Below are 23,553 nucleotides of genomic sequence, written 5' to 3'. Positions count from 1 at the left end.
ATAGATTTCTATTATGATTTGAAAAAAAAAAACATGTTTTTTGGCGAACTGGTCTTGTAGATAGATAGATAGATAGATAGATAGATAGATAGTATCGAAAGCGGTCCGAATCCCGATTAGTCAAATCAAATTTGTGGTTTTTCCGGGAGAAAAAAAACGGATTTCCACAAAAATCAAATGACGGTTGAGAGATTGAAAAATCCAAATGACGAGAAAGCAATCGATAACTCGAATCCTTGAGAAAAATCCGATACGGATCGAAACGTCGGAGTAAGAGAACATAAGATTGTTTTTGATCTCACAATCGGACTGAAAAGCCAGAAAAATCCTAAAAATACACCAAGAACAGTCGTAACCAATTGGCAGAACTGGTCTAAGAAAAAAATATTACATTATGTAATATAGATGTAGCGGAAATCAACCTTTGCTCGTCCAAGAAAAATAAAGTTTACAATAGCTCTGTCAGCAATCCTTAGCAGTCGCCCTTGATGAAGTTTCAAAGAACTACCGATTCACGCTAACGGATATTTCATTACTACAAGTTCTATGTCTATCTTAATATCAAGAGCATGAAAAATTTGATTCGTTACACCTCCCATATCGAAATTTCATAATGTCCGTACCAACTTATAAGCCGATTCGTTTCTACAGAAATCACCAGTGTACTACACCATGTTGTTGAGGGCTTCCAGCTTACTTCTCGCCGTGATCTTCTATTTGCTGTTAGGAATAGTTCCTCCCAGCTCTGCGATTGTGGGAGGCTATCCCGAGGAAATAGAAGCTGCACCATGGATGGTGTCGATAACGCTTCAGAACGTCGGCCTTATTTGTGGTGGAGTACTTGTATCACCACGTTTGGTTCTCACGGCAGCATATTGCGTTTTCAACCGAAGGGCAACCGAACTCTCCATTAGAGTGGGTTCGAAGTTCGCAGATCGTGATGGCTACGTCTATTACCCGGAAAACATAATCATTCACAATCAATTCAATGCCACCATCAAAGATTATAATCTGGCGTTGCTGACCCTGCCGGTAGTCCTACGGGAGTCACGAGACGTTTACCCGGTCAAGATAAGGGAAGCTACGGAATATCTTCCCGTTGGGTCTCAGTGTATTATTTCTGGATATGGCAGTACCGATGCGTTCAATCCGCAAGCATTCAAAGGTCTGAAAAGTGCGATGGTACGCGTGTTGGATCGCGAAAATTGCGCCCAAAGGATGTACCCGTGGGCGGTTACGCCTTCAATGATGTGTGCCAGCGGAAACGGAGAAGATGGATGTGCTGGAGATGGCGGGGGTCCATTGATATGTGCCGGAAAACTAACTGCGATCATTTCTTGGGGCAAGGGATGCGGCCGGGATGAAGGAATTGGGGTGTATGCTGATCTGACTAGCTCACGGAGATGGATGACTGACTATGGCGTACCCTAACTGTGGCTTTACCTTTGATAGTTTTATTAACGTTGATATTGTATGTAGGGTCAGAGTGTCAATAAAAATTTTACGCTCTTGTATATTCTAGCGAATGCAAACGATTAAGTTCCTATCGTTATTATGTTAATTAGAGGAATCAAAAACGATAACAACAGTCCTTAAAACTTTTGTTTCGACTAGGAGCACAAAAAAGGAGCACAAATTTTGCTTCTTTCGGGAAAAAAGCTTCACTTTTTAAGTACTGCACTAATCCTCAAAGGCACTCGTTCCTATCAGCTGTAGGAACGCTTACTTTACATGATCATTTTTAACTGTGAAATGCTTATTACAAGACAGTTGTTTCCATATTAACTTGTGTCCACTAAAAATTGAGAATGATTTAGCAGTCAGTCAGCAGTGTTGTACACTTGTCAAGCGGGTTGAGTTTCGCAGTAGTATAACTCCGGAACAACCGAAATTCAATATGAAAGAAACACAAACTAGAACCAATGGCAACGACCTCTGTGATGAAAATAGGACTTCTGATTGGATGCTCGGTATATACGTCGATCTTTGAGCAATTTATCAGGGGAACCCGCTTACTCGTTGATATAAAACTGCTGAAGGGCAACGGGTTCCACGCCGTAGCTCTGCAAGAGGTATGTTGGACAATCTCCATTTTACAGGAGGCCTTGGCAGAAGCAGGGTCACAATAGTTAGACGGGATTTATTTTGAGATGGTGAAGGAATATCTAGCTAGGTTCCATGCTAACGAAACGACTGACAACTACGTGAGCCGTAAATTTCGAAGGCGCATCATCGGGATGGGTGGACCAGGTGGAGCGTGATCTGATGCTACGACATACCGCTCAATAAATGGAATGAATACATTTTATTTCTAACGCTCGTTTAAAATCAGAATCATACTCCGGTCTTTTCATAAATCCACATTCTCACTTTAGGAAGAAATGTGTACACGCCAGGGGTACCCACTACACCGCACCCTCTGCCCCAAGACACAATACCTGCTAGCCGTCCGGCGCATACGAGTGGACCTCCCGAATCTCCCTGGCAGGCGTAGTCATTTTGACCCCCAGCACATATCATTTTGTCCGTAACCGGACTCGGATAGAGCGCGTGTCTGCACATATCTATATCCACGATATCCAGCATTGCACTTTTGATTCTACCACTCGATTGATTCGGATTCTTCGTTGCACCCCATCCGGAAGTCAAGCATTTCATGCCCTTCTGAGTGGGAAAACTGGCTTCATACATGCGTATAAAATCGACAGTTTCGTATGAACTCGATACTCGTTGCATCAGGTTCAGCAAAGCCACGTCAAAATCAAACGAAGCCGTCGGATTGTACTGCTCAGGAACGATGATTTGCCGAACGTCCCGGAGCACTCCACCGCTATCGCGGTAGCTGGACCCAATGCGAACGGTCAGATCGGACGGAGACCTTCCGTGAACGCAATGCGCTGCCGTTACGACCCAATCAGGCGATATAAGACTACCGCCACAAAAATGACCTTCGTAGATTAGCTGTAAGGACACCGTGTAGGGGACGTTTCTGATGGTGTCCACATAACACCCGACAATTTTTCCTGGAACGACATAATTGGGGAAGTTGAAGAGAGCGATTAAGAGAATGCAGACTGCAAACATTATCTTCGATCTTTTAGGAAACTGATTGGCATACTAGAATCTTTGTTCAGCACAAGCTTTGAATATTAGTCGTGACATTAGCTTATTTTCCACGGCTTTGCATGGTGCAATAATTGATTCACTATGAGATTGATTTGTGCGGGAGCGGTTTAAGGTTATACCATCAGTCATATTTTTATTCGGAAATTGAAAAGCTTTTTTTTGCTGTAAATCAAGACAATGACTATAAAAATGTATTAACGATATTCCATTAGCAAAACGTTGATCTGGAACGAAAAAACTGATTTCAATGATGAATGACGACGATGATTTCAATTTCGAAGTTTAAATAGATTAATGTGGAAAATATTTTGGTACATACTGAAATTAATTTGATACAGAAAATTGACCATTTTTGGCCCACTCTAAGTTTTCCAGGCAAAAGTTTGGCTTCTTTCAATCGAAAAAAACAGGGACGGATGCCGTCTTCAGCCAGGGGCTGTACAAACTGAACGAAACTTAACACTAGACAACGGATACGCCACAAATTACGAGCACCAGTGGATACGAGGAAGAAACATTCCTTGCGAAAAGTTTCATCACTCGGAGCGGAAATCGAACCCTCACCCCATAGCATGGTACGTTTATACGCTTGGTGACGCTAACCACACGGCCACGGGGATCTTTTTATTTTCGGAAGTTTTGAAGTGTTATGACCAACATGAGGGTTTTTTGAAACTAGTTGAACTCAAAGTTGACGTCAAATATTTCTCAACCAAACTGAATTATACAACCACGTTTCATGCAATTTGACCAACAAAAACCTCTCATGACGAAGAGAGCAAACTAGAGTCTCTCTAGTTAGAGTCTGGTGGACTGTCACTTTCGACGGGAGCCAATCAAGCATGACGTCATAGTGTCCTCACCAATAATGCTACACCGTGACGTCATGCTCGATTGGCTCCGATCGAAAGTGACAGTCCGCCAGACTCTATCTAGACTGACTCTAGAGCAAACCTGCTGATAATATCCAAAATCAACCTACACTAAAAAACGGCTCGTTTCAAATTTGCCATGGCAAAATGTGATCATCGACCCACCAACGCTTCTTGTGTGCGTTTTGTTTCTTCTCACATCAGCCGCTTCGATAGCCGAGCCGTTGCGTGCGAGCCTGGTGATCTCAAGGTTCTTGGTTCGAATCCGGTTGCCATCAGAATCTTTTTTAATTGTAAATCGGGTCCATGGTAACATTGAAAACATAAATCTGTTGAATTGAAATAAAACTCAGTCTGCACAAATTGAGTGGCGTTGTGTATTTAAATTAACCCTCAGAATAGTAATTTCAACCGTAAGCCGTCAACAGATCACGTTCAAAAAAGATGTGCAACCATCTCATTTATACTCTACAATTTGCTCAGATTATGGTAGAAACAAATTTTCCTTTAAATTTCGGCTTCCTTGCACCCTTTTTCTGTTGGATTGTAGGTGCTAGGTATCAACTGGTAGGTAAATGGAAATAAATTGTAAATAAGTTATACCTAGATTGAATAAAGGATAGACACTGCGCTGGTAGCGATATTAGTCAGTACCTGGGATTGGACAACGAAGCCTCGCCTGTGTTTATTTCCAACAGGTTATGGGCCCTGGGACGCCCTGGTGGTGGTTCGGGAAGCGAGGAGACCGAGATGCGGTATCCAAGATACGATGAGGAGGCCAATACCCGATGAGGTGTCAAGATGCGATGAGGTAGGAGTACATGTCCCGTGGGTTCTACGCGTGCGTAGAACTTTCCACGTGGTTCTGGAATACCACATTTTTGGTATATATATATGACCCGTTCCCAGAAGCGAGTCAGTTCAGATTCATAAGTGATGAACTTATAATGAAACTAATCCAAGTGTAAATAGTAGCAGTGAGAGAAATAAAGGGTTTAGTGTAGTAAAAGTGATCCAGTTATTCCTTCCAGTCCGAAACCCGTTTCTCTACTGCCGTGCCATACAGTCCAGTGCTTTGCCTAAATTACTTGTGTTCATTGCCGAGGCGGTAAACGCACGGGTATTCAGCATGACCATGCTGAGGATGACGGGTTCGATTCCCGGTCGGTCCAGGATCTTTTCGTAAAGCAAATTTCCTTGACTTCCTTGGGCATAGAGTATCTTCGTGCCTGCCACACGATATACGCATGCAAAATGGTCATTGGCAGAGGAAGCTCTCAGTTAATAACTGCTGAGAAGCAGGCTTTGTCCCAATGAGGACGTTACGCCAAGAGGAGAGAGAGAGAGAGTGTGCCAAAAAGCGTTCCGCGTGGCTTCGACAGCGCGGTAGTGTGTAGTTTCAGAAGCGTGCACGTGGCTTCAACAGCGTGCTGTGCAGTGCAGAGCGTGGACGTGGCTTCGACAACGTCCGTATCCGTGGCGGTCCGTGAGTGTAAACCGCGTCGTCGCGTAGTGACTTAATGTGTTAATTCCATCCGGTCCGACAAGCGCGTCGATTTTCGTGGTATCCCGAGTGAGTCCACCGTCGCGTAGTGCTACCTTTCGTCACTCCGGGCATTCTGTGATAGTGTTCCAACCGTTGTGACAAGCGCGTCGGTTCCCAGCCAATAGGTGACTGACTCAATTCCCGTTTTTCGCCGTCGTATTGAGAGTTGCATCCATCGCTTCGGATTCTGTGCTACCTTCCATCCGCTACGACGAGTGCATCGGAATTCCTGTCTGCATTTCAGTTGCTGACCCGTGAGGGGCTCGATAAGGATGCCGCCCAAGAAAACACCAGTGAAGAAACTTCCAGACCCAGCTGAGGACGGAGTACTGAGAGCACTGTTCCTCAACCGTGAAGCTGCTCAACGAAACGTTAGCAGAATCCAGACTATCCTGGAGCGAGCCAAAGCAGACAAGGCCGAGCTAACCTCAGCCAAGATAAAAGTGTACCAACGAAGCGTCGAGAATGCCCACTCCGAGTACACCCGATTCCATCAAGAGATCATCGCCCTGTCCCCACCAGATGGACTTGAGGAACAAGAAGAGTGTTACCACAAGTTTTTGGACCTGTACGAGGACGTGTCTGTGCTGCTCGAGAAGTTAACTGCGCCCCCAACCCAGCAGCCATCATGTGTCACCAACCAGCAGCCGAGCATCGTGCAGATAACTTTTGATAGGAAAAAGATACATCTCCAAATTTTTCATATGTTGTGTAAAAATGTCCCTGCTTTCAATTGACGCAAAAATTTTGAAAATCGATGGTTGCTAACATGGTGAAAAAACAGTTTTGGTATAAAAATCCAAGATGGCGGCCAAAATCAATATGGCCGTCCCAACTTTTTATAACTGTAAATAGTATCCCTATTTTTCGTCTTTTCAACAACATTTTGTTATAAGGTGGTTTTTTGAGAAACTTTTGAGTTATAGCGGTTTAAATGAGCCAACAATTGATCAAAATCGAGGGGTCCGCAAAAATGGTTGTGGCTCTAACTAACGGGGGGTCCATCAAATTGATTAACCAAATGCATTTTTCTTACTTTTGGGGGGGGGGGGCACTTTCAGAAAATCGCCACTTTAAACATTTTTGAAGACGTGGTGTAAATAAAGGGACGGTCTCAGCGAGAGTTACCCAGAAGCCAACCCAGTACCGGTAACGATTCAGCATCCTGTAAGGTCGTCGTGTTCTAGCAGAGTTTCTCCATCAACCAAGCATGTATTCCTGATGACAGCAATGGTAAACCTGACGTCCAGAAATGGCAAAGTTCATCGTGTGCGTGCCTTATTGGATTCTGGATCACAGATCAACCTCATCGCCGACTCAGTAGTGCAAAGAATGAAGCTACTGAAGTTCCCTGCAAATGTACCAATTGTTGGCGTCAATGGCACCAGATCTCAACTGCATCACAAGGTGGTGGTGGGAATGAGTTCGAATTGCAGTGATTTTGCCACCAACCTAGAGTGTTACACAGTTCCAAAAGTGACGAATTTGTCCCCATCGGTACGTGTGGAAAAGATTCCTGGAATATACCAGCCGGTATTCTGCTCGCAGATGATTCTTTCCATTGCCCAAACGAGATAGAGATGTTGATTGGAGCCGAACTGTTTTCGGAAATTTTAAAGCAAGGTCGGATCAAGCTCTCTGATCGTCTACCCTCTCTGGTCGAAATGGAGTTTGGATGGACTGTGACCGGCCCGTACGACGATCAGGAAGGTGACGTCTCAGCATGTACCACCCTAGTAAGCAGTTTACCAGGCAAGAGCACCCAACTAGTACCACTAAGGAAGTTGGTGAAGAACACCGCTGATTATCCACGAAGGGATACACGAATAGTCAGCACCGTCCAAGTTCCGGAGCATACTTTCCAGCAGTATGCGTGTCATCGCAAAATGGCTTCTTCAAAATCATTGACCGAAATCAACTTTACACAACATTGCACCAATACATATTTGTAAAAAATCGACACTTATCTTATCCTATAAAATAATCAATTTCACGCGAGATATTCGGCATAAAAATGTATTCACACTACTTCAAATAAAAGCCTCTTTCCAAGTAATCACGATTACTAAGCATTATTTCACTCGAAAGTAGAAATTTTTAACGATTTGTTTCGACCGCACAAAAAATGTGGTTGGCGGTGTTTACCACCCACTGCAGTACCAACGACGACGGCGGCAGTGCGGTGATGTCTTTTGGTGCGCACAATCATCGATCATTGCACGCAGTGATGTCGATCTTGCTGGGCAAAGCATCAATGAAATTGATCGAAATCAATTAAACAATCCAGTCAAACACATTGGTTATGCATCATAAAATCAAAAATAATTTGTGGGGTGATTATTTTTTAACTTTATTACCACAATTGTTAGTGAAATATGCAAAGCATTATAATTTACGAAATCTTCACCAAGCGGTCCGCCAGCACTGCTGTTGCAGCAAACATAAACAGTGGGAGAGCGTACCAAAATAATTCGATCATTTCTAGCTTGTTACATAAAACATCTAACATCTTTCGTGACATTTGGATATGTTTCCTTGTTATTCATTGAAGTAGAGTAGTTTACTGCTTGAGTTGCTTTCAAATGATTCATATTCTGGAAATGTTTACATTGGAGGTACCGAGACAAAGAGGTGCTATTTTTGTTTGTTTGTTTATGGAATTGGTATAGAAAGGCTACACAACTACTATCGTGCTTGATGACTGTTTGGAATAAGAATCAAATAAGAAGAGCAAGATTTGAGCTGACACGCTAAGGGGCCTTAATGAGGACATTGCCCAAAGGTAATGAACAACAAACGACCATAGAATTGGAACTGCGTTCCAACGGGCGGGAGTATGTTCGCGAAGATGTGCTCGCAACGTGGGCAGCAGCATGCTGAGATGCGCAACCAACACCAATCATCGTATCGGAACCGTCATCGATGATCGTTACGAAACACGCGCACTCACCCGTGTCGACGGGACAGCAGCGACCAGCAACGAGAAAGTGAGTGACGTGAGAGCAGCAGCAAACGCCGCCGCCGTAGCCGTCATCATCATCATCGACTCTCGTCGTCGTCGTCGCCCTGCAGGTAGCGTGCTGATGATGGTTTCACACATATCGCGTGGGTTCTACGCGCGCGTAGAACTTTCCACGTGGTTCTGGAATACCACATTTTTGGTATATATATAATATGCGACCCGTTCCCAGAAGCGAGTCAGTTCAAATTCAAAAGTGATGAAGTTATAAGCGTTTGCGTGGCTTGGACAACGCGAAGTGAAACTAATCCAAGTGTAAATAGTAGCAGTGAGAGAAATAAAGTGTTTAGTGTAGTAAAAGTGATCCAGTGTTATTCCTTCCAGTCCGAAACCCGTTTCTCTACTGCCGTGCCATACAGTCCAGTGCTTCGCCTAAATTACTTGTGTTCATTGCCGAACACACACAAAGAACCAAAGAGATAGTTGCTTGGGACGAGCTTCTTCAGTGTGCCAGCATTGACGATCTTCTAATTTGAGGCGACGATAGCCTGCTACGTCATATTGCAGGAGTTCACTGCATCTGCACAAGTTCATGCGGATGTCGAAGTGTTGTTGGGAAATGTTTATTTTTGGCAAAGTGTTCCCGCATTGCCACGTAGTGCCAGGCAAATCTTGTAGGCGTTATATGATAGATTGACACTGTGCTGTGGCAGTTAAGAGGAAGGGAAACAGATTTCTAGCAATGGCTATGAACATACGTTCAGTGCTGAAAATGTCATTTCGACATATCTAAATTCAACCACATCCAGCTCATTTTAGAAGCTCTATCTGAGAATATGGTGTATGAAAAACTTGTGCGGCTAGACCAGCTCTACGAGAAAGTCACGGAAAAAACGCTCTTTAATATTTAAGGCAAATGTCACGGACTACCTTTGAAAAATGCCAATTGATATTCACCATGAATACCATGGCATTTTTCGAAAGTAGTTCACGACATTTCTCTTATATATTCGAAAAAGATCGGTTTTTTCGTGACTTTCTTGTAGAGCTGGTCTAGCCTCACAGGTTTTTCATATACCATATTCTCAGATTGAGCTTCTAGAATGAGCTGGATGTGGATGAATTTATATATGTCGAAATGACATTTTCAGCACTGCATACGTTTATACATGAGATGAAAATGTATAGAAGAGGAAAAGTTGGTAGAAAGATACAAAATAGGATTGACTTTCTGTATATGAATCAGAAGCGGTTATTACTAGAACACCAAGCTCGTCTTAGGGATTTCATCAAGAATCTCTCGAAGAAACAAATTAGACTATTTTTTTTCTAAGATATACAGTGTATCAAACAATTGTCCGTACAGCATTTTTTTTATCAAAATAGTTTTTCATTCGAATGTTTAAAACTTTTTAATACGTCGATCAAAAACGCTGAAATTTTGTCCAATCATAAACCATATATTGAAGCTCCATTGGTAAAATTTTGAGCGAGATCGAATAAGTTTTCTGAAAATTATAGAACTTTTAGTAAAACTTATAAAATTTTTTAACACATCTTTAAAACATTATATCCCAATATGTACTCGATGAAACTTTTTCCATCTTTTTTTGTGTTACTGCTTTTACCTAAGGCTTTCATATGCAGCTTCGTTTGAGGTTTTATATTCACTACAAAAAATATGAAAATTCTGTATATGTTTAGAGTATTATTTGGAAATTTATCTTATTTTGATAAATAAAAGTGTCAAGTGTTCTCAACTTTTTAAATTCTCTTCATGTAATATTTTACACAGGACCTACTAAACTACATATGAAGAGTAGGTTCAGGTAGCAAATTTTTTATATTTTTTGTAGTGAATATAAAACCTCAAACGTAGCAGCATATGAAAGCCTTAGGTTAAAGCTGTAATACAAAAAAAAAATTGAAAAAGTTTCATCGAGTACATATTGAGATAGAATGTTTTGAAAATGTGTTCAAAATTCTTATAAGTTTTACTAAATGTTCTTTAACTTTCAGAAAACTTATTCGATCTCGCTCAAAATTTCATCAATGGAGCATTAATATATGATTCATGATTGGTCAAAATTTCAGCGTTTTTGATTGACGTATAAAAAAGTTATAAACATTTGAATGAAAAATTATTTCGACCAAAAAAATGCTGTGCGGACAATTGTTTGATACACTGTATGTACAACAATTAGCTTCAAATCTCGAACCATAGACATGCATTGCAGCCACAGAGAGCCCTATTTGAAGTTGAGTTGACAGATTTATCAGCTTCATTCATACTGCAAGCTAGAAAATCAACTAGTGTATTGGATCACAAACCTCAACCAGAACCAATCACAATTTGATGCATGCAAGTACCATAGAATAATTGCCAAGAATATTACAAATCGATTTTTCTTCTCCCAAGTGAACGAGAATTTCAATTGATGTGAAATTTTTACCAATTATTTGCCATCTAAGCGTCGCAGTGTTCATGAATAATGAGACTGTTTTGCTGCAAATTACTTCTAATACTTTTGGTGGTAGTATCCATCTCAGCCGAGAGCAACATATTCAGCAATGGAACAGAACATCATCGCACGAAAAGGATCGTCAATGGGTGGAAAATTCAAATTTCCAAGGTTCCGTACCAGGTGGCAATAGTATTTCGCAGTTACATTGTGTGCGGTGGATCGATAATTGCTCCGACGTGGGTTCTGACGGCAGCCCATTGCTTCTACGATCACCAGGAAGTTGTGCCAGAGTTGAAAGTACGAGCTGGATCCGACCGGCGACACATTGGTGGCGAGCTTCGTCGTATTCGGTGGCAGACAATTCACCCGCAATATTCGCCGAAAACGTTGCTCTACGATATTGCCTTGGTCAACGTAGATTCTGCTTTTGCGTTGAACCAAGACGTAGTGTGCATCAGAATGGCACCCCAGGGATACTTCCCAATGGCGGGCAAAATGGCGCTCGTTTCCGGATGGGGCTTGGAAAATCCCAATGCTGACAAAAAGGATCCCAGCAACTTCCCGATTCGTTTGAATTACGCTCTCCTGCCAATCATGGAGTTCCCGCTGTGCCAGCAGATGTACCAGAAACATACTTTGTCCGAACATACTCAAATTTGCGCAGGATATCCCCAGGGCGGACGAGATGCTTGTGTTGGTGACTCCGGCGGACCAGTTGTTATAAACCAGTACCAGGTGGGGATAGTGTCGTGGGGTATTTCGTGTGCACAGCCCAACAAACCGGGGATGTACACCAACGTGGGGAGCTTTAGAGATTGGATCTATGAGATCATGACGAGTAAAACAAGGAAAGGTGCATTAGAGTGTATTCGGTATTTATAGAAGTGAGAATAATCACTAAGTGCTATGAATAGAAAGTTTAATCAAAGATTCTCCCATCAACTTTCGCCTCGAAAATTTGGAGATATGGTATTTTCAACTTCTACTGTTGTAAAGTTGTTTTTTTGAATAATTAATCAGCTTCGCGATGAGCTAATTATGATCATTAGCATGAACTAAAGCCGATTTGTATTTATGAGTTTTACTGACTGTGACTGAAGAACGTCATAAGTATGCAGTCATTATGATACCAATACATTAATTAACATGCATGCTTTTATCCGAGGAGAAGGATGATGAAAACATAAAAAAAAATCATCACTGACCTTCACCACTGCACTAATGGGATGGGATCCCTGTGAGAATGTTTCATTTACAAGCCAGTGCTGATTAATTTCTAGGGTTCGGTTGAATTTACTGTACATTTGGGGTGATTTGGCCATTTTATTTTTACCGATTGTAAAGGCGTGGGTATTCAACATGACCATGCTGAGGGTGACGGGTTCGATTCCCGGTCGGCCCAGGAACTTTTCGTAATGGAAATTTCCTTGACTTCCTACGGCATAGAGTCTCTTCGTGTCTCAACACGATATACACATGTAAAATGGCCATTGGCAGAAGTATTTGTTTCATTCTATTTTTTTCCTTATTGTTATAAAGGATGATGTATTTAATATGTTGAATGTTTTTTGACTCATGTTTTGGTAAACAGGGAAAAAACTGATAGTAGAATACAAATCAGAAGAAGATGGCTCATGCTAAAAATTTGATCGATTGATTACCACTTTTCAGCTTGAATCTTCACCTTAATAAGATGAATATGGAAATACAGCACTTTGCTTACAAGGTCACCAGGTGTATCAATCTATCCCCGACATACTGTATTGCGTTTACATCATGTTCCTGTGATTATAATTAAGGAGAAAGAGCATCAATAATCATTGAAACCACAAGAGCTGAAAAAAAAACGTTTTATTCATGGTCTCATACTAACTTTTATCAATCGATGTTCAACACAACGCAACATTGTGTAAGATATTTCTGCTCTGTTACTCTACAATGTAAATAAAAACAGCCATAAAAGCAAGCGTAAGAGCATGGGTTTATAGTTAGGCTTATGTAAAAATGCAGGAGCTAACTAATTCGAAGTCATGCTTTAAATATAATAAAACTTTCGACGGCATTCCGTGTGTACATATAAAAGCTGATGAATCTTCTCCAGCTCATGAAGTTTACTCCAAACGAAAAAAAACCTCCAATAATGATGCTGCTACATATTTTACTCAGTGTATTATCTCCATTAGTTTACAGCAGCGAAGACGTATCCTCCAGAGGTTTTTCCATTGTAGGAGGGCACGATATCGACATCACAGATGTGCCATATCAGGTTTCGTTGCAGACTAAAAATCATAGTCACATTTGCGGAGGCTCGATCATTTCCCCCTCCTGGATTCTAACAGCTGCACATTGTACTGAACACGAAAACATAACTGTTTATGGGGTTAGAGTTGGAAGCGTTAACTATTCCTCAGGCGGGGAATTTATTCCCATCAAGAAAATATTTCCACATCCAAAGTATAATGCCACATCTTTCGATTATGATTTTTCATTGCTGCAGTTGGCTAAGAGGATAGTTTTGAAAAGTATTTCTCAGATAGTAGCTTTACCATTACAAAAGCAAGTTGTTTTAGCAAACACGCCTTGTATTGTCTCTGGATGGGGTAAAACTCGAGTAAGTAGATTAATTTATTCATAAATTTTGATCAACGTTAATCAAAAACTTTGTAAACTGTTTTCAGGACACAGACAGCGAACCATCTGAAATTTTACAAGCTACTAGCGTTCTCGTGTATAAGCAAAAGGACTGCAATGAAATATATGGCGGAGTGACAGATCGTATGATTTGTACTGGAACTCACGGACAAAGAGGCGCCTGTAGAGCAGACTCTGGGGGTCCTCTAGTGGCTAGCAGACAACTTATTGGAGTTGTGTCATGGGGTGGGCCTAGCTGTGGAAACCCTGAATATCCTGATGTGTATGCAAGGGTATCTGCAGTACGTGGTTGGATTTATCACGTGACTAATATATAAGTTACTCTTATTCCTGAGCTGTAATACATCCACTATTTCGTTTACAAAAAAAGTTGTTCGAACAGTGGATTGAATTTCAATGAAATCTATTCAGTTGCTTTATTTCGTAATTAATGAAACCAAGAGATAAATGTTTTTTTTTGTCAAAAGCTGAACCTTTGCACATTTTGTCCTTGAAGATGACAGCTGCGGTCCACTCCCAAGTAACCAAAAGCTCAGATAAGCTAAGCAGCCTATTCGAGGTTGCTATTTAGCCTTCTAAGCAGCTTCATTTTTAAGTAATTTTAGAACTTGATAGTTCACATAAGGTAGCTGGATAGCCTTCTTAGCAGCTTCTGATGGAACTCTGTAAGTAACTCACCCGAATTATATAGTGGTGATGGAGACTTTCTTGACGGCACTTTATTAAACACTTTATTAAACTTCTACGCTGGTTGCCTAATCCGAATATCTACAGTACGGGTTTCCAGGATGATTTCGATTTTCCTCCCGGCCGATGGATCCTTGGATGGATGCTAGCGATACACAGCCGAACCTAGTCTACAGGCGTGTCCGCACTGGGCGCATTAAAATTCTACTATTTTGATTTATACCTCCAAAAGCATGGTCCACTGCACGAATTTATTCTGGCCTGCTTACTCTCACACGAAATTTGACGTTTGAGCGGTGTCGGCACCTCTCAAACGTCAAATTTCGTGTGAGAGTAAGCAGGCCAGAATAAATTCGTGCAGTGGACCATAGTATGTATGTAATCTTTCTTTCGCAAGTGACAGAAGGATGTTGGAATATCCCAAATGTCATTTCAAACTGTCAAAAAATCGCACCGCAGTGCCACACTGGGTGCGAAAGTGATGGTTTAAAAGTCTCTCGTAATGAAAATTTGCTTGACTTCCTTTAGCATAGAGTGTCCTCGCACCTGCCACACCATGCAAAATAGTCACTGGCTGACCATTGTAGAAATGCCCATAGAACACTAGCTGAGGAGCAGGCTTTGTTCCAGTTGGGACGTTACGCCAAGAAGAAGAAGAAGTTAGACGTTGTATCGGCACTACGTTCATTCCGTACATCAAGAAGTCTCCGTCTCTATTTTGGGCTGTTGCAGATGTGGTCGTCCTTGTTTTGAGCTTCCGTCGGAAACCCATGTCACTGGGCGATTGGGAAAGAGCGATCCCTCGATCATCATATATTTGGTGCCACAACACAAGAAAAAACGAATAATCGAACCATTTTCATTTCATTAGCATATTCATTTTAAAGCATCTTCATTGGTCCAGGAATTCATTCCAGGATTGTCCATCTGGGCATTTCTCCAAGAACATCCTTCTGGATTTTCTTACAGAGTTTTTATCTTTCGATTACTTCAAAACTGCAATCTTCAGTAGATCCTGCTAGAGGTTCCACCTTGTACGTCTTCTGTGGAATCCTCCACATTCATTGATAATTATTGTTTAATTAATTTAACAATAAATAAATAATTATAATTTAGAAGTTAAGTCTGTCAGGAATTTGGTTCCCATAGGGAATAGGAGTTTAGTATGGGATCCAGGAATTTGATCTAGGGATTTCTCCAAGGTTGGCAGAAGGATTCCCATAAGAAATATTTAAATGAATCCCATCAATCTTGAAGGTTTCCCACAAAAAAGCTTTGGAGAAAGATCTCCTGCAGAAGGAACTCTTGCAGGATCTCCAGAAATATGGCCGAAACGTCGGGTAGAATAATATAAATCGTCAATTCATTAAGACTGAAATAGCCGTTCCAATGCAATAACATTCAATTCCAGTCGAAAAATCCCAAATCCAGAAAAAAACTTTCGAAAGATTTTTGTAAGGAACACCTGGGGGACTCCCAGAAAAAAAACTTCTGGATGATTTGCAGAGGGAACTCTTGGAGGATTCCCAAAAGTAACTTCTAAAGCAACTCCTGGAGAATTTCTAGAATAACTCTTGGAGCATGCCCAGAAGGAACTCTTAGAGCACGGGTTCCCAACCGGTGGTCCGCGGCCCCCTGGGGGCCGTGAAGCCAGTCCAGGGGGACCGCGATGTTACCAAACAAAATGTTAAATTTTTATTCCATTTTGTGCAAATTATACCAATTTTAAATTTTGTATACCGCCACCCCCAAAAGTCACAATTTTAGGAACAAATTTTCAGTATAAAACGCCTCCAGAAGGAAAAAAAATTTTCGGCTGCGCCGCTATTTTTCAGCTACGATTCAAATTTACATGACTTCATTGTTTACGAAATGTGAGTGTCAAATAAAAAAAAACGAATCATTGATCTTCGAATATCCATCCCACAGTAAATTTCTGGCTACGTCACTGTACCTAAAAACTCGGCTTCTTTCATTTAATTCATATTTTTTCAAAAATTTTCATTGGGCCCCAGTTGTTTTGACAATTCTTGAAGGGGGTCGCCACCTCAAAAAGGTTGGGAACCCCTGTCTTAGAGGAAACGCAGTAAGAAACTGAGAGAAATTCCAAAGCAAAACAAAGATAGAATCCAACAAAAGCTCTTGAAATGTTGATTGATTTGTCTTTATTAAAGAGACTTTCAGCCCTTGGCTGGTTCGTCTCTCGTCTTGAAAATATCTAAAAGCATAGTTCCAGAAGGTACTTCTACTGCGCACAAACACTAAAAGAAATTCCTGCAGGAATATTTAAAAAAACTCGCACGTAAATTTTTAGATGATTCCCTGAGGAATTTCTTCATGAATTCCGATTCCTGATGGAATCCCTGAAAGAATCTCCGAAAAACTCCAGAAGAAAATTTCAAAAAGGATATCTGGTTTAATCCGAGAAGAATCTTGTGAAGAAATCCCAGGAGTCAGAAAGTGTTTCCTATAATATCATCAAATTCCAAGATATAATCAAGCAAGCGGTACGAGATAACCTAGAGGAACTTTTTGGGGAATCCTAGAAAGTGTTCTGTTGAAGTTTCAAATTATTCCGTAGGAAAATTCCTGGAGATTTCCTAAATTCCCAGAAGAAACTTTTATAGGGATCTGAAAAGGAATACCTTTATCTTAGAAGATCCTCTTGAAAGAATTCCTTGCGGGAGGAAAGAAATATGTCCTTCTTTTTTAAGCTTAAGATATTGAAATGACGTTCCGCGAGATTGATCTTTCCGGGAAGTGTGTGAAAGGGTCGATCCGGGCACTGAAATTACAATATACATCACTTTTGCCTACAGATATGTGAATTTAAGACTCTTATATTCCCAAAAATGTAAATATAAATGAGGAGTGACAAAAATGTAGTGACGGTAGTGACATACTCGTGTCCGCGTCAGTTGAAAAACTGTGTAATTATGAACTGTGCAACAAAGATGTGCTGGAAGACGTCCACAAAATCGTAAAATTTGCAATTATTTTTGTATGGCAATCTAGCTAGGTTTACTAGTGACCAAACCAAACCAAAAGATATTGACATTTCGCATCTAGAACAGTGTACGAGTAGATTTTGTGAATGTGTACTGTTCCACATTTTATGAGTGGTATGGAAATTATGCATTTATGAGTAGGTCTTACACACTTTAGGGCTGAGCGGTTTTAGCGTGTAATGTATCTCAGAAATGGCTTGTCCAATTGATGCGATGTCTTTGGTATCTTCTTCTTATTCTGATTTTTGGATCTACGTTATCACTGGGACTTGACCTAACCTCGCTTCATCTTAGTTTTCTTTGAGCACTTCCACAGTTATTGATTGAAGGGCTTTCTTTGCCTGCTATTGCATGAATTTGTATATTGTGAGGCAAGTACAATGATACACTATGTCCAGGGAGTCGAGAAAATTTTCCCGACCGGAACGGGAATTGAACTCGCGGTCTCCGAATTGGCGATCCATACACGGATAAAAATAATGAGATTTACACGTCATGTAAATTTCATTTTAGTCATGTAAACTTAGTGGTATGATGGTTTACATGATATATCATGTAAATTTGTGTTATATGTCATGTAAACTCTCAGAGTCATGCTGAATTACATGACATATAATGGACGTTTACATGATATTTCGTGAACTTTACATGATATGTCATGTTAACTTCTATGATATCCCACGCTCCAATCATGTGCATCATATGTCACAGAATTTTACACTCTTTTTTCGATCTGAGTAGCCTTAACCACTAGGCTAGCTGGAGACCCTATGTCTTTGGTAATATTTTAGGCAATTTATGGGACTAGATAGAACGTATACTAAGGGTGGTTCAAAAATCGTTTTAACTGCACACCGTTTATTGGATTTGATATCAGTGCTGTGAAGTCCAATCAAAACTAAACATATTAAAGAATCTTTTTAAAAACAACAGGTAATGAAAAGGCAGGCCAAACACAAATGGTTAGGCAACTATCTACACTACAACCCTTGAGAAATGCCAAAACCCTTCGGCCGATACGTCGGGAGAGTAGAAAACAATTCGTTCTCAACTTAAAGACTGAGAAAGCCACCTGACACATCGTTATCAAAAAAGTTTTCCCTAAATTTGAACACACTTGGTGGAAAGTTGGCACTGGCTTATCAAAGTTTATATAAGAAAACGATAGTTTCCCTTCTATCTATCGTAGATATCTACTTAGAATATGTCCAAGAACATGGTCCGTTTCATAGATATCTGGAGTTGGAAATTGTTCAAATGTGTTCAATGGGGTACTCTGCCGTGAATCGCAAGTCAGTCCTATATGAAAAAGTTGGCATTGAGAAAATGGACTCTGAAGTTTTTAAATTCGATTTCTATGTGAAATTTAACAAAATCGCCATAAATTGAATACTTCTGCGATCATTATGAAACTTTAATAAATTGTTTCAAACGTGAAAACGTAACTGTGAAAAGTATAAAACTGGTTTAAAGAGTGTTCGATTTTGTACTGCAGTGTACACAAGTTCATAATGGGACTGATTTGCGATTACTTTTCATAATGAGACAATCTGGCTTGGTGTTGCGTTTCGATTTTGCTGAACAAACCATATATTTTTATTCACACGGCTAAAAAATCATCCGTTAAAACATCGAAAACTGCCATTAGCCCAATTTTGCCCAAAATGCAGATGGGACAGACTTGCGATTCACGGCAGTACTGTCCTCGGCAAAAATCCTATTTTATTTAGTTTAATCATTTATCTGGTTACTACTGAAAGAGCAAACATTAGCAATTAACATTAACCAAGTCGCACAATTTTCGTGGGTAGTACAGTCCTAGAACACTGTAATGAGGATTACCTCCTTTCTGTCGGATACCAAAACACTTTGAGACTAATCACTGACTCCTCCAACAGTCGAGAGCTGTCTTGGCCACGTCATTGCGAATGCTGAGGGGTGGGAAAAGATGTTTAGTAGAACACCTGAGAAGGATGTAGAAAGTTCCACGATCTCTCAGGCCTAGGTGTCAAGGGAATATGGGTGTTGATAGTGGAAGGGTCAACTCTAAAGGATACGGTTGGTCAACGTTCTGGCACACCATTATTAAACTGCCCAATACGTTCTGGATTCCTCGTCATCTTGGTCATCCTGGTTGATTTTTTTTTATTCTTCAATCACTCAATTTAATTTACAGCTCTATTGTCCACTAGGGCACTGCGTGAGCGATTCCAATAGGAAGCTGTACTTACACTTTGTACAGCGCCTAAATGTATTCTATTCCAATTGTACTACAGGGTGCGGCAGGAAAAAATGCGAAAAGTTCAAGGCACTATTACACGCTAAATATGGGAAATATATGACTATTTTTCCATGACAGTGTATCAGTCAATGTCTATATTCTAGCACTGCAAAATAAAAATAAACATATTTGATGTTTAACATGTGATAATATAAGCCTAATAAGCGGGTATCAAAAAACTGCACGCCCAATGGTCATTAAACAAAATGACTATAACAGTAATAAAATTTGCTTAAATTCGATGAACAACCAGACCAAACTGATCCAGCGCCATGTAGTTTCACATACTAGATGAAATAAGTACATATATTTGATAATATTGTAGAGCAAATAAATAATTTTGTTTTACCAAATACGAAATTTAGCAACCTGTGTACTTTTCTGCGGTTTGAAAATTTTGGTTGTCTTTAGCTTCAGGCGCCGTCCTGTGAAGGTTAGTGACCAAAATGGATTTTTTTTAATTTACTTTTCAGAAAACTAGCCTATTAGAGATCATGGAACGTTGAAACATAGATTGGTTAACGTCAAATGGACGAAAATGAGATTTGAAGTTGAAAAACACTTTCGCATTTTTTCCTGCCGCATACTGTATATCGAACTGGTTGCCGTTGCGCTGCTTTCACTTTCTATCCTATCATGGTGAAATGATGAGCACGAGGATGTTGATGTGTGGCTGTTGGTTGTTTCTGTTTCCAGTCCGATTGGGGGTCCATTATGGGTTGCCGTTCGCCGATGTCCTAGTATCCGGGTCCATTTGAGCCATGGGCTCAGAAGAGGGTCAGTGTCAGCTGCTCTCAGGGGGAAAGAGCAACTGACGAAAGTGCCGGGGCTGGGATCGAACCCATGACCATCTGCTTATGAAGCAAGCGTGTGACCAATTGCGCCACGGGCAAACTGGTTGAATTACTTGATTCTTCTGTGGATGACCTGAAACATAAGATTGTACATTGTACGTCGAATAAGCTACATATATGTTATACGCTCGCAACAGTTATATATTTTTACAATATTATTTGTATCATACGATATATTTTCCTGAATCCTGCTGAAATTAAATTGTTGATTAACAGCAAAATTAAAACAAAAATATTACATGAACATCAAATAGTACATCGAACTTTGATCTTGGAGTATTTGTAAACTTCTGCCTCCATTCCCTTAGAGCGTTACGTATACATTATAACTAGTGAACGGTGTCTCATATAAATATATAGTTATCGATTTTTACACAGTATGCGAAACTTTGCTCATGATGTTTAAACTTTTCAATGGACATCACAGCAATTTGCAGTAGAACTTAGCAGCCATGATTGCGGTGTGCTATCTTTGTTGCCATATACAGCAATATTGCCTGCTGGGAAGCTGAAGCAGCCCTGTTCAAGATTTTCAAGTTGGATTCAAAAACCGATTATTTAATAATTAGGCGTCTGGTTTGGAGCTGGTCTTCGGCAAAGTTGTAGAGCTATGTGAAAAATATTACAACTTTAAGTTTTATATTAAATTTTACTCTTTTGTCCATAGTTTATCCATTTTGACCCACAGTGCAATAATTTCCATTAGATGTCAACTAAAACACATATTTGATCAAAAAAGTCTCACGAAACCTACTACATGCGTATCCACGGGAGAACAAAAAATGTTTTGACATTTCTCACAAATTCTTAACATGGGGAATTCGAACACAAATTACTACCACATGGGCATTTGGGTTGGTCAATAAACTTAATATTTGGTTTTCAAGTTCTATTTTTAAATTTGATTTTTAATAAAAAAGTACAACTTTTTCAACAAACAATTCAAAGGAGAAATCGTCATTTGCGGTGGAAATGCTCTAATGATTGTTAGCCGTTTCGTTATGAGAGAAATTTAACTAATATACATTAAACATTTGCAACATTACGTATCCAGTAACGTACGGTTGCCACGCGTGCATAAATGGTTGGGTATTTGGGATCACCACAGTTCGCTATATAGGCCGCCGATGCAACTCCTATGAGCCTTCCGTTAGCTACCAATGGACCACCTGAGTCACCAGAACATGCACCCGTTCGATCATGGGAACCGGTACATATCATACGATTTGTAATTATCAACCAAGGATTTGCTTGCTTGCATTGCAGCTGATTATACACTTGAACGTAAGTGGCCTGAAGGATTTCAGTGGGCTTACTAAGATCCTCCTGAAAATAGAAATTTATATGGGTTTAGTGTAATACTCTAATATTTTCACTTTTCTACTTACTCCAGTACTACCCCATCCAGACGTAAAACAAACTGTATTATCTAGGACAGGTTCTTTCGGTGCTGGTAGAGGAATGATTTGACAATTACTTCCCAGGGTCACTGGTCGTGCCAACTGTACCAGAGAGAAGTCGTAATCAAATATACACCTGACTACTTTTGCTTTTCACCGAGAAAAATTTCTACTCAATGACTGAGTTGGCCTTACTCATAAATCGAAAAATCCTTTGTTTTCTTACTCAGTTTCGGCTAAAAGTGGGACAACCCATTGGCAATGGGTTGTCCCACTTTTGACGGAAACTGAGTAAAAAAACAAAGGATTTTTCGATTTCTGAGTAAGACCAACTCAGCCACTGAGTAGAAATTTTTCCCTGTGTTGGATGCAGAACTTTTTTTCTGATGAGAATGATTTCGCCGCCCGATGCTTGCTTTGTAGATCCAACTCTAACACTCAAATAGGGTAGGATAATTCCGAAAGTGCAATGTGCTGCCGTTAAAACCCATGTCGTAGAAATTATCGATCCTCCACATCTGTGACGGCCTAATATCTGTAGTGAGATCTGATACGGAGCAGCGGTGATGTCGATATCAAAGCCTTGTACAATGGACGAACTTTCAGCGATTGGTACTTCACTGCAAAACACTTGTGCTAGCAGCATACTTATTGAGATGAATAGTCGCATCATAGCTGAAGGGCTTTCCCAAGAATATTACAAACTCACAACAGAAGTTTAGGGGATTCTGGGGTAATACGCACCACTTAAGGAAGATGCGTCCAAATGCATATAAAAAGGCAATAATTTATTGGTTTAATGCATGCATTCATTGCATATACTTTCATTCTAAGAGAAACCAAACAAAATTTCAGCCTTAATACAGTTCAGCTCTTGAAAATAACGTTTTTTGTAAAGACTAACATTACGGCTTCGTATGTTTATGCGGGGCAGTATGCACCCTTGCTCGGGGTAAAATGCACTACAACAATGGGGCAGGATGCACTCAAACAAAGGGGCAAGACGCACCACAACATTGAGGCAAGATGCACCGTCGAGTTTAGAAATCTTTTTACTTCTTAGACAAAATGCATGTTTTATAAGGTTTTAAGACAAACAATAGCTCAATTTTGTTTGCGATTACTTACAGAGCACTCATAGATATTATTACAGCTTGTTTTCTATAGGTGCGTTTTGCCCCAACCAATGGAGTGCATATTGCCCCAATCAATAGCAAAAAATAAAATAGTTTAAAACATATAATTTATGTAGATTACTGTTTAAGTTATTTTTCCTATGCTTAGCATTGCCCTCAATGAACTGAAGAAACACAACAGCATTAGATGTTTGGTCGGTTTTCACCATCAAATCATTCGACAAACGATCGGGAAAATTACATCAGAATCGTGCTTTTCAATTTTATTCATTTTTCTCACTAATTACGTAACGCAGATATGTGAAATTTTCCAGATGCTCATTTGTTAAGACGTTCTATTAGACTGATAAGGTTTCAAAGCTCTAAAACCGATAATCCCTGAAAAACAAAGGGGGTGCGTTTTGCCTCGACAGTGCGTATTACCCCAGATGCCCCTACACTTTTATAGCTGCTGAATGAAAAATACTAAGGCTCATTTGCACTCTATTAATGCTAGAACATAGTAATGCATATGTACAAGCAATGCTAGCGTGAAATTTTACTTTAAAACGAACTTAAATCTTTTAT

General features: G+C 40.2%; 5 protein-coding genes across 5 annotated transcripts; 3 read left to right on the top strand and 2 right to left on the bottom strand.

The window, feature by feature from the left end:
• The first annotated feature begins 632 nt into the window (after positions 1 to 632).
• Positions 633 to 1,539, top strand: LOC109407317 (hypodermin-B). Its single transcript, XM_019680311.3, has one exon. The coding sequence runs from the start codon at positions 673 to 675 to the stop codon at positions 1,429 to 1,431; it is 759 nt and encodes a 252-aa protein (XP_019535856.2). The 5' UTR covers positions 633 to 672; the 3' UTR covers positions 1,432 to 1,539.
• Positions 1,540 to 2,290: 751 nt separating this feature from the next.
• LOC109421612 (trypsin-7) lies at positions 2,291 to 3,235 on the bottom strand. Its single transcript, XM_019696116.3, has one exon. It carries the CDS (start codon positions 3,082 to 3,084, stop codon positions 2,335 to 2,337), a length of 750 nt encoding a protein of 249 aa, XP_019551661.2. The 5' UTR covers positions 3,085 to 3,235; the 3' UTR covers positions 2,291 to 2,334.
• A 7,716-nt stretch (positions 3,236 to 10,951) lies between these two features.
• LOC109407367 (trypsin-like) lies at positions 10,952 to 12,698 on the top strand. The gene has a single exon (XM_062849710.1). The coding sequence runs from the start codon at positions 10,996 to 10,998 to the stop codon at positions 11,848 to 11,850; it is 855 nt and encodes a 284-aa protein (XP_062705694.1). The 5' UTR covers positions 10,952 to 10,995; the 3' UTR covers positions 11,851 to 12,698.
• Positions 12,699 to 12,848: 150 nt separating this feature from the next.
• Positions 12,849 to 14,097, top strand: LOC109421597 (trypsin-7). Its single transcript, XM_019696104.3, has 2 exons — positions 12,849 to 13,579; positions 13,647 to 14,097. Exons 1-2 carry the CDS (start codon positions 13,055 to 13,057, stop codon positions 13,935 to 13,937), a joined length of 816 nt encoding a protein of 271 aa, XP_019551649.3. The 5' UTR covers positions 12,849 to 13,054; the 3' UTR covers positions 13,938 to 14,097.
• A 7,348-nt stretch (positions 14,098 to 21,445) lies between these two features.
• On the bottom strand, positions 21,446 to 23,430 carry LOC115265849 (trypsin-7). Its single transcript, XM_029871794.2, has 3 exons — positions 22,192 to 23,430; positions 21,839 to 21,986; positions 21,446 to 21,776 (listed from the first exon to the last, which is right to left on the bottom strand). Exons 1-3 carry the CDS (start codon positions 22,521 to 22,523, stop codon positions 21,477 to 21,479), a joined length of 780 nt encoding a protein of 259 aa, XP_029727654.1. The 5' UTR covers positions 22,524 to 23,430; the 3' UTR covers positions 21,446 to 21,476.
• Between the last annotated feature and the right edge of the window lie 123 nt (positions 23,431 to 23,553).

This window comes from Aedes albopictus, chromosome 2 (assembly GCF_035046485.1).
Source record: "Aedes albopictus strain Foshan chromosome 2, AalbF5, whole genome shotgun sequence".
NCBI lineage: Eukaryota > Metazoa > Arthropoda > Insecta > Diptera > Culicidae > Aedes > Aedes albopictus.
Note: the sequence above shows the minus strand (reverse complement) of the source record. Positions and strands in the feature narration are given on the sequence as shown.

Excerpts from the sequence above, each read along its gene's own strand:
- LOC109407317 (XM_019680311.3), top strand. The coding sequence starts at position 673 with ATGTTGTTGAGGGCTTCCAGCTTACTTCTCGCCGTGATCTTCTATTTG.
- LOC109421612 (XM_019696116.3), bottom strand. The coding sequence starts at position 3,084 with ATGTTTGCAGTCTGCATTCTCTTAATCGCTCTCTTCAACTTCCCCAAT.
- LOC109407367 (XM_062849710.1), top strand. The coding sequence starts at position 10,996 with ATGAGACTGTTTTGCTGCAAATTACTTCTAATACTTTTGGTGGTAGTA.
- LOC109421597 (XM_019696104.3), top strand. The coding sequence starts at position 13,055 with ATGAATCTTCTCCAGCTCATGAAGTTTACTCCAAACGAAAAAAAACCT. Across the intron at positions 13,580-13,646 it reads CTGGATGGGGTAAAACTCGA|GACACAGACAGCGAACCATC; the intron begins GTAAGTAGATTA and ends AACTGTTTTCAG.
- LOC115265849 (XM_029871794.2), bottom strand. The coding sequence starts at position 22,523 with ATGATGCGACTATTCATCTCAATAAGTATGCTGCTAGCACAAGTGTTT. Across the intron at positions 21,987-22,191 it reads CAGGGAAAAATTTCTACTCA|GTGTATATTTGATTACGACT; the intron begins GTGGCTGAGTTG and ends AAAAGTAGTCAG. Across the intron at positions 21,777-21,838 it reads CTGGATGGGGTAGTACTGGA|GAGGATCTTAGTAAGCCCAC; the intron begins GTAAGTAGAAAA and ends TTCTATTTTCAG.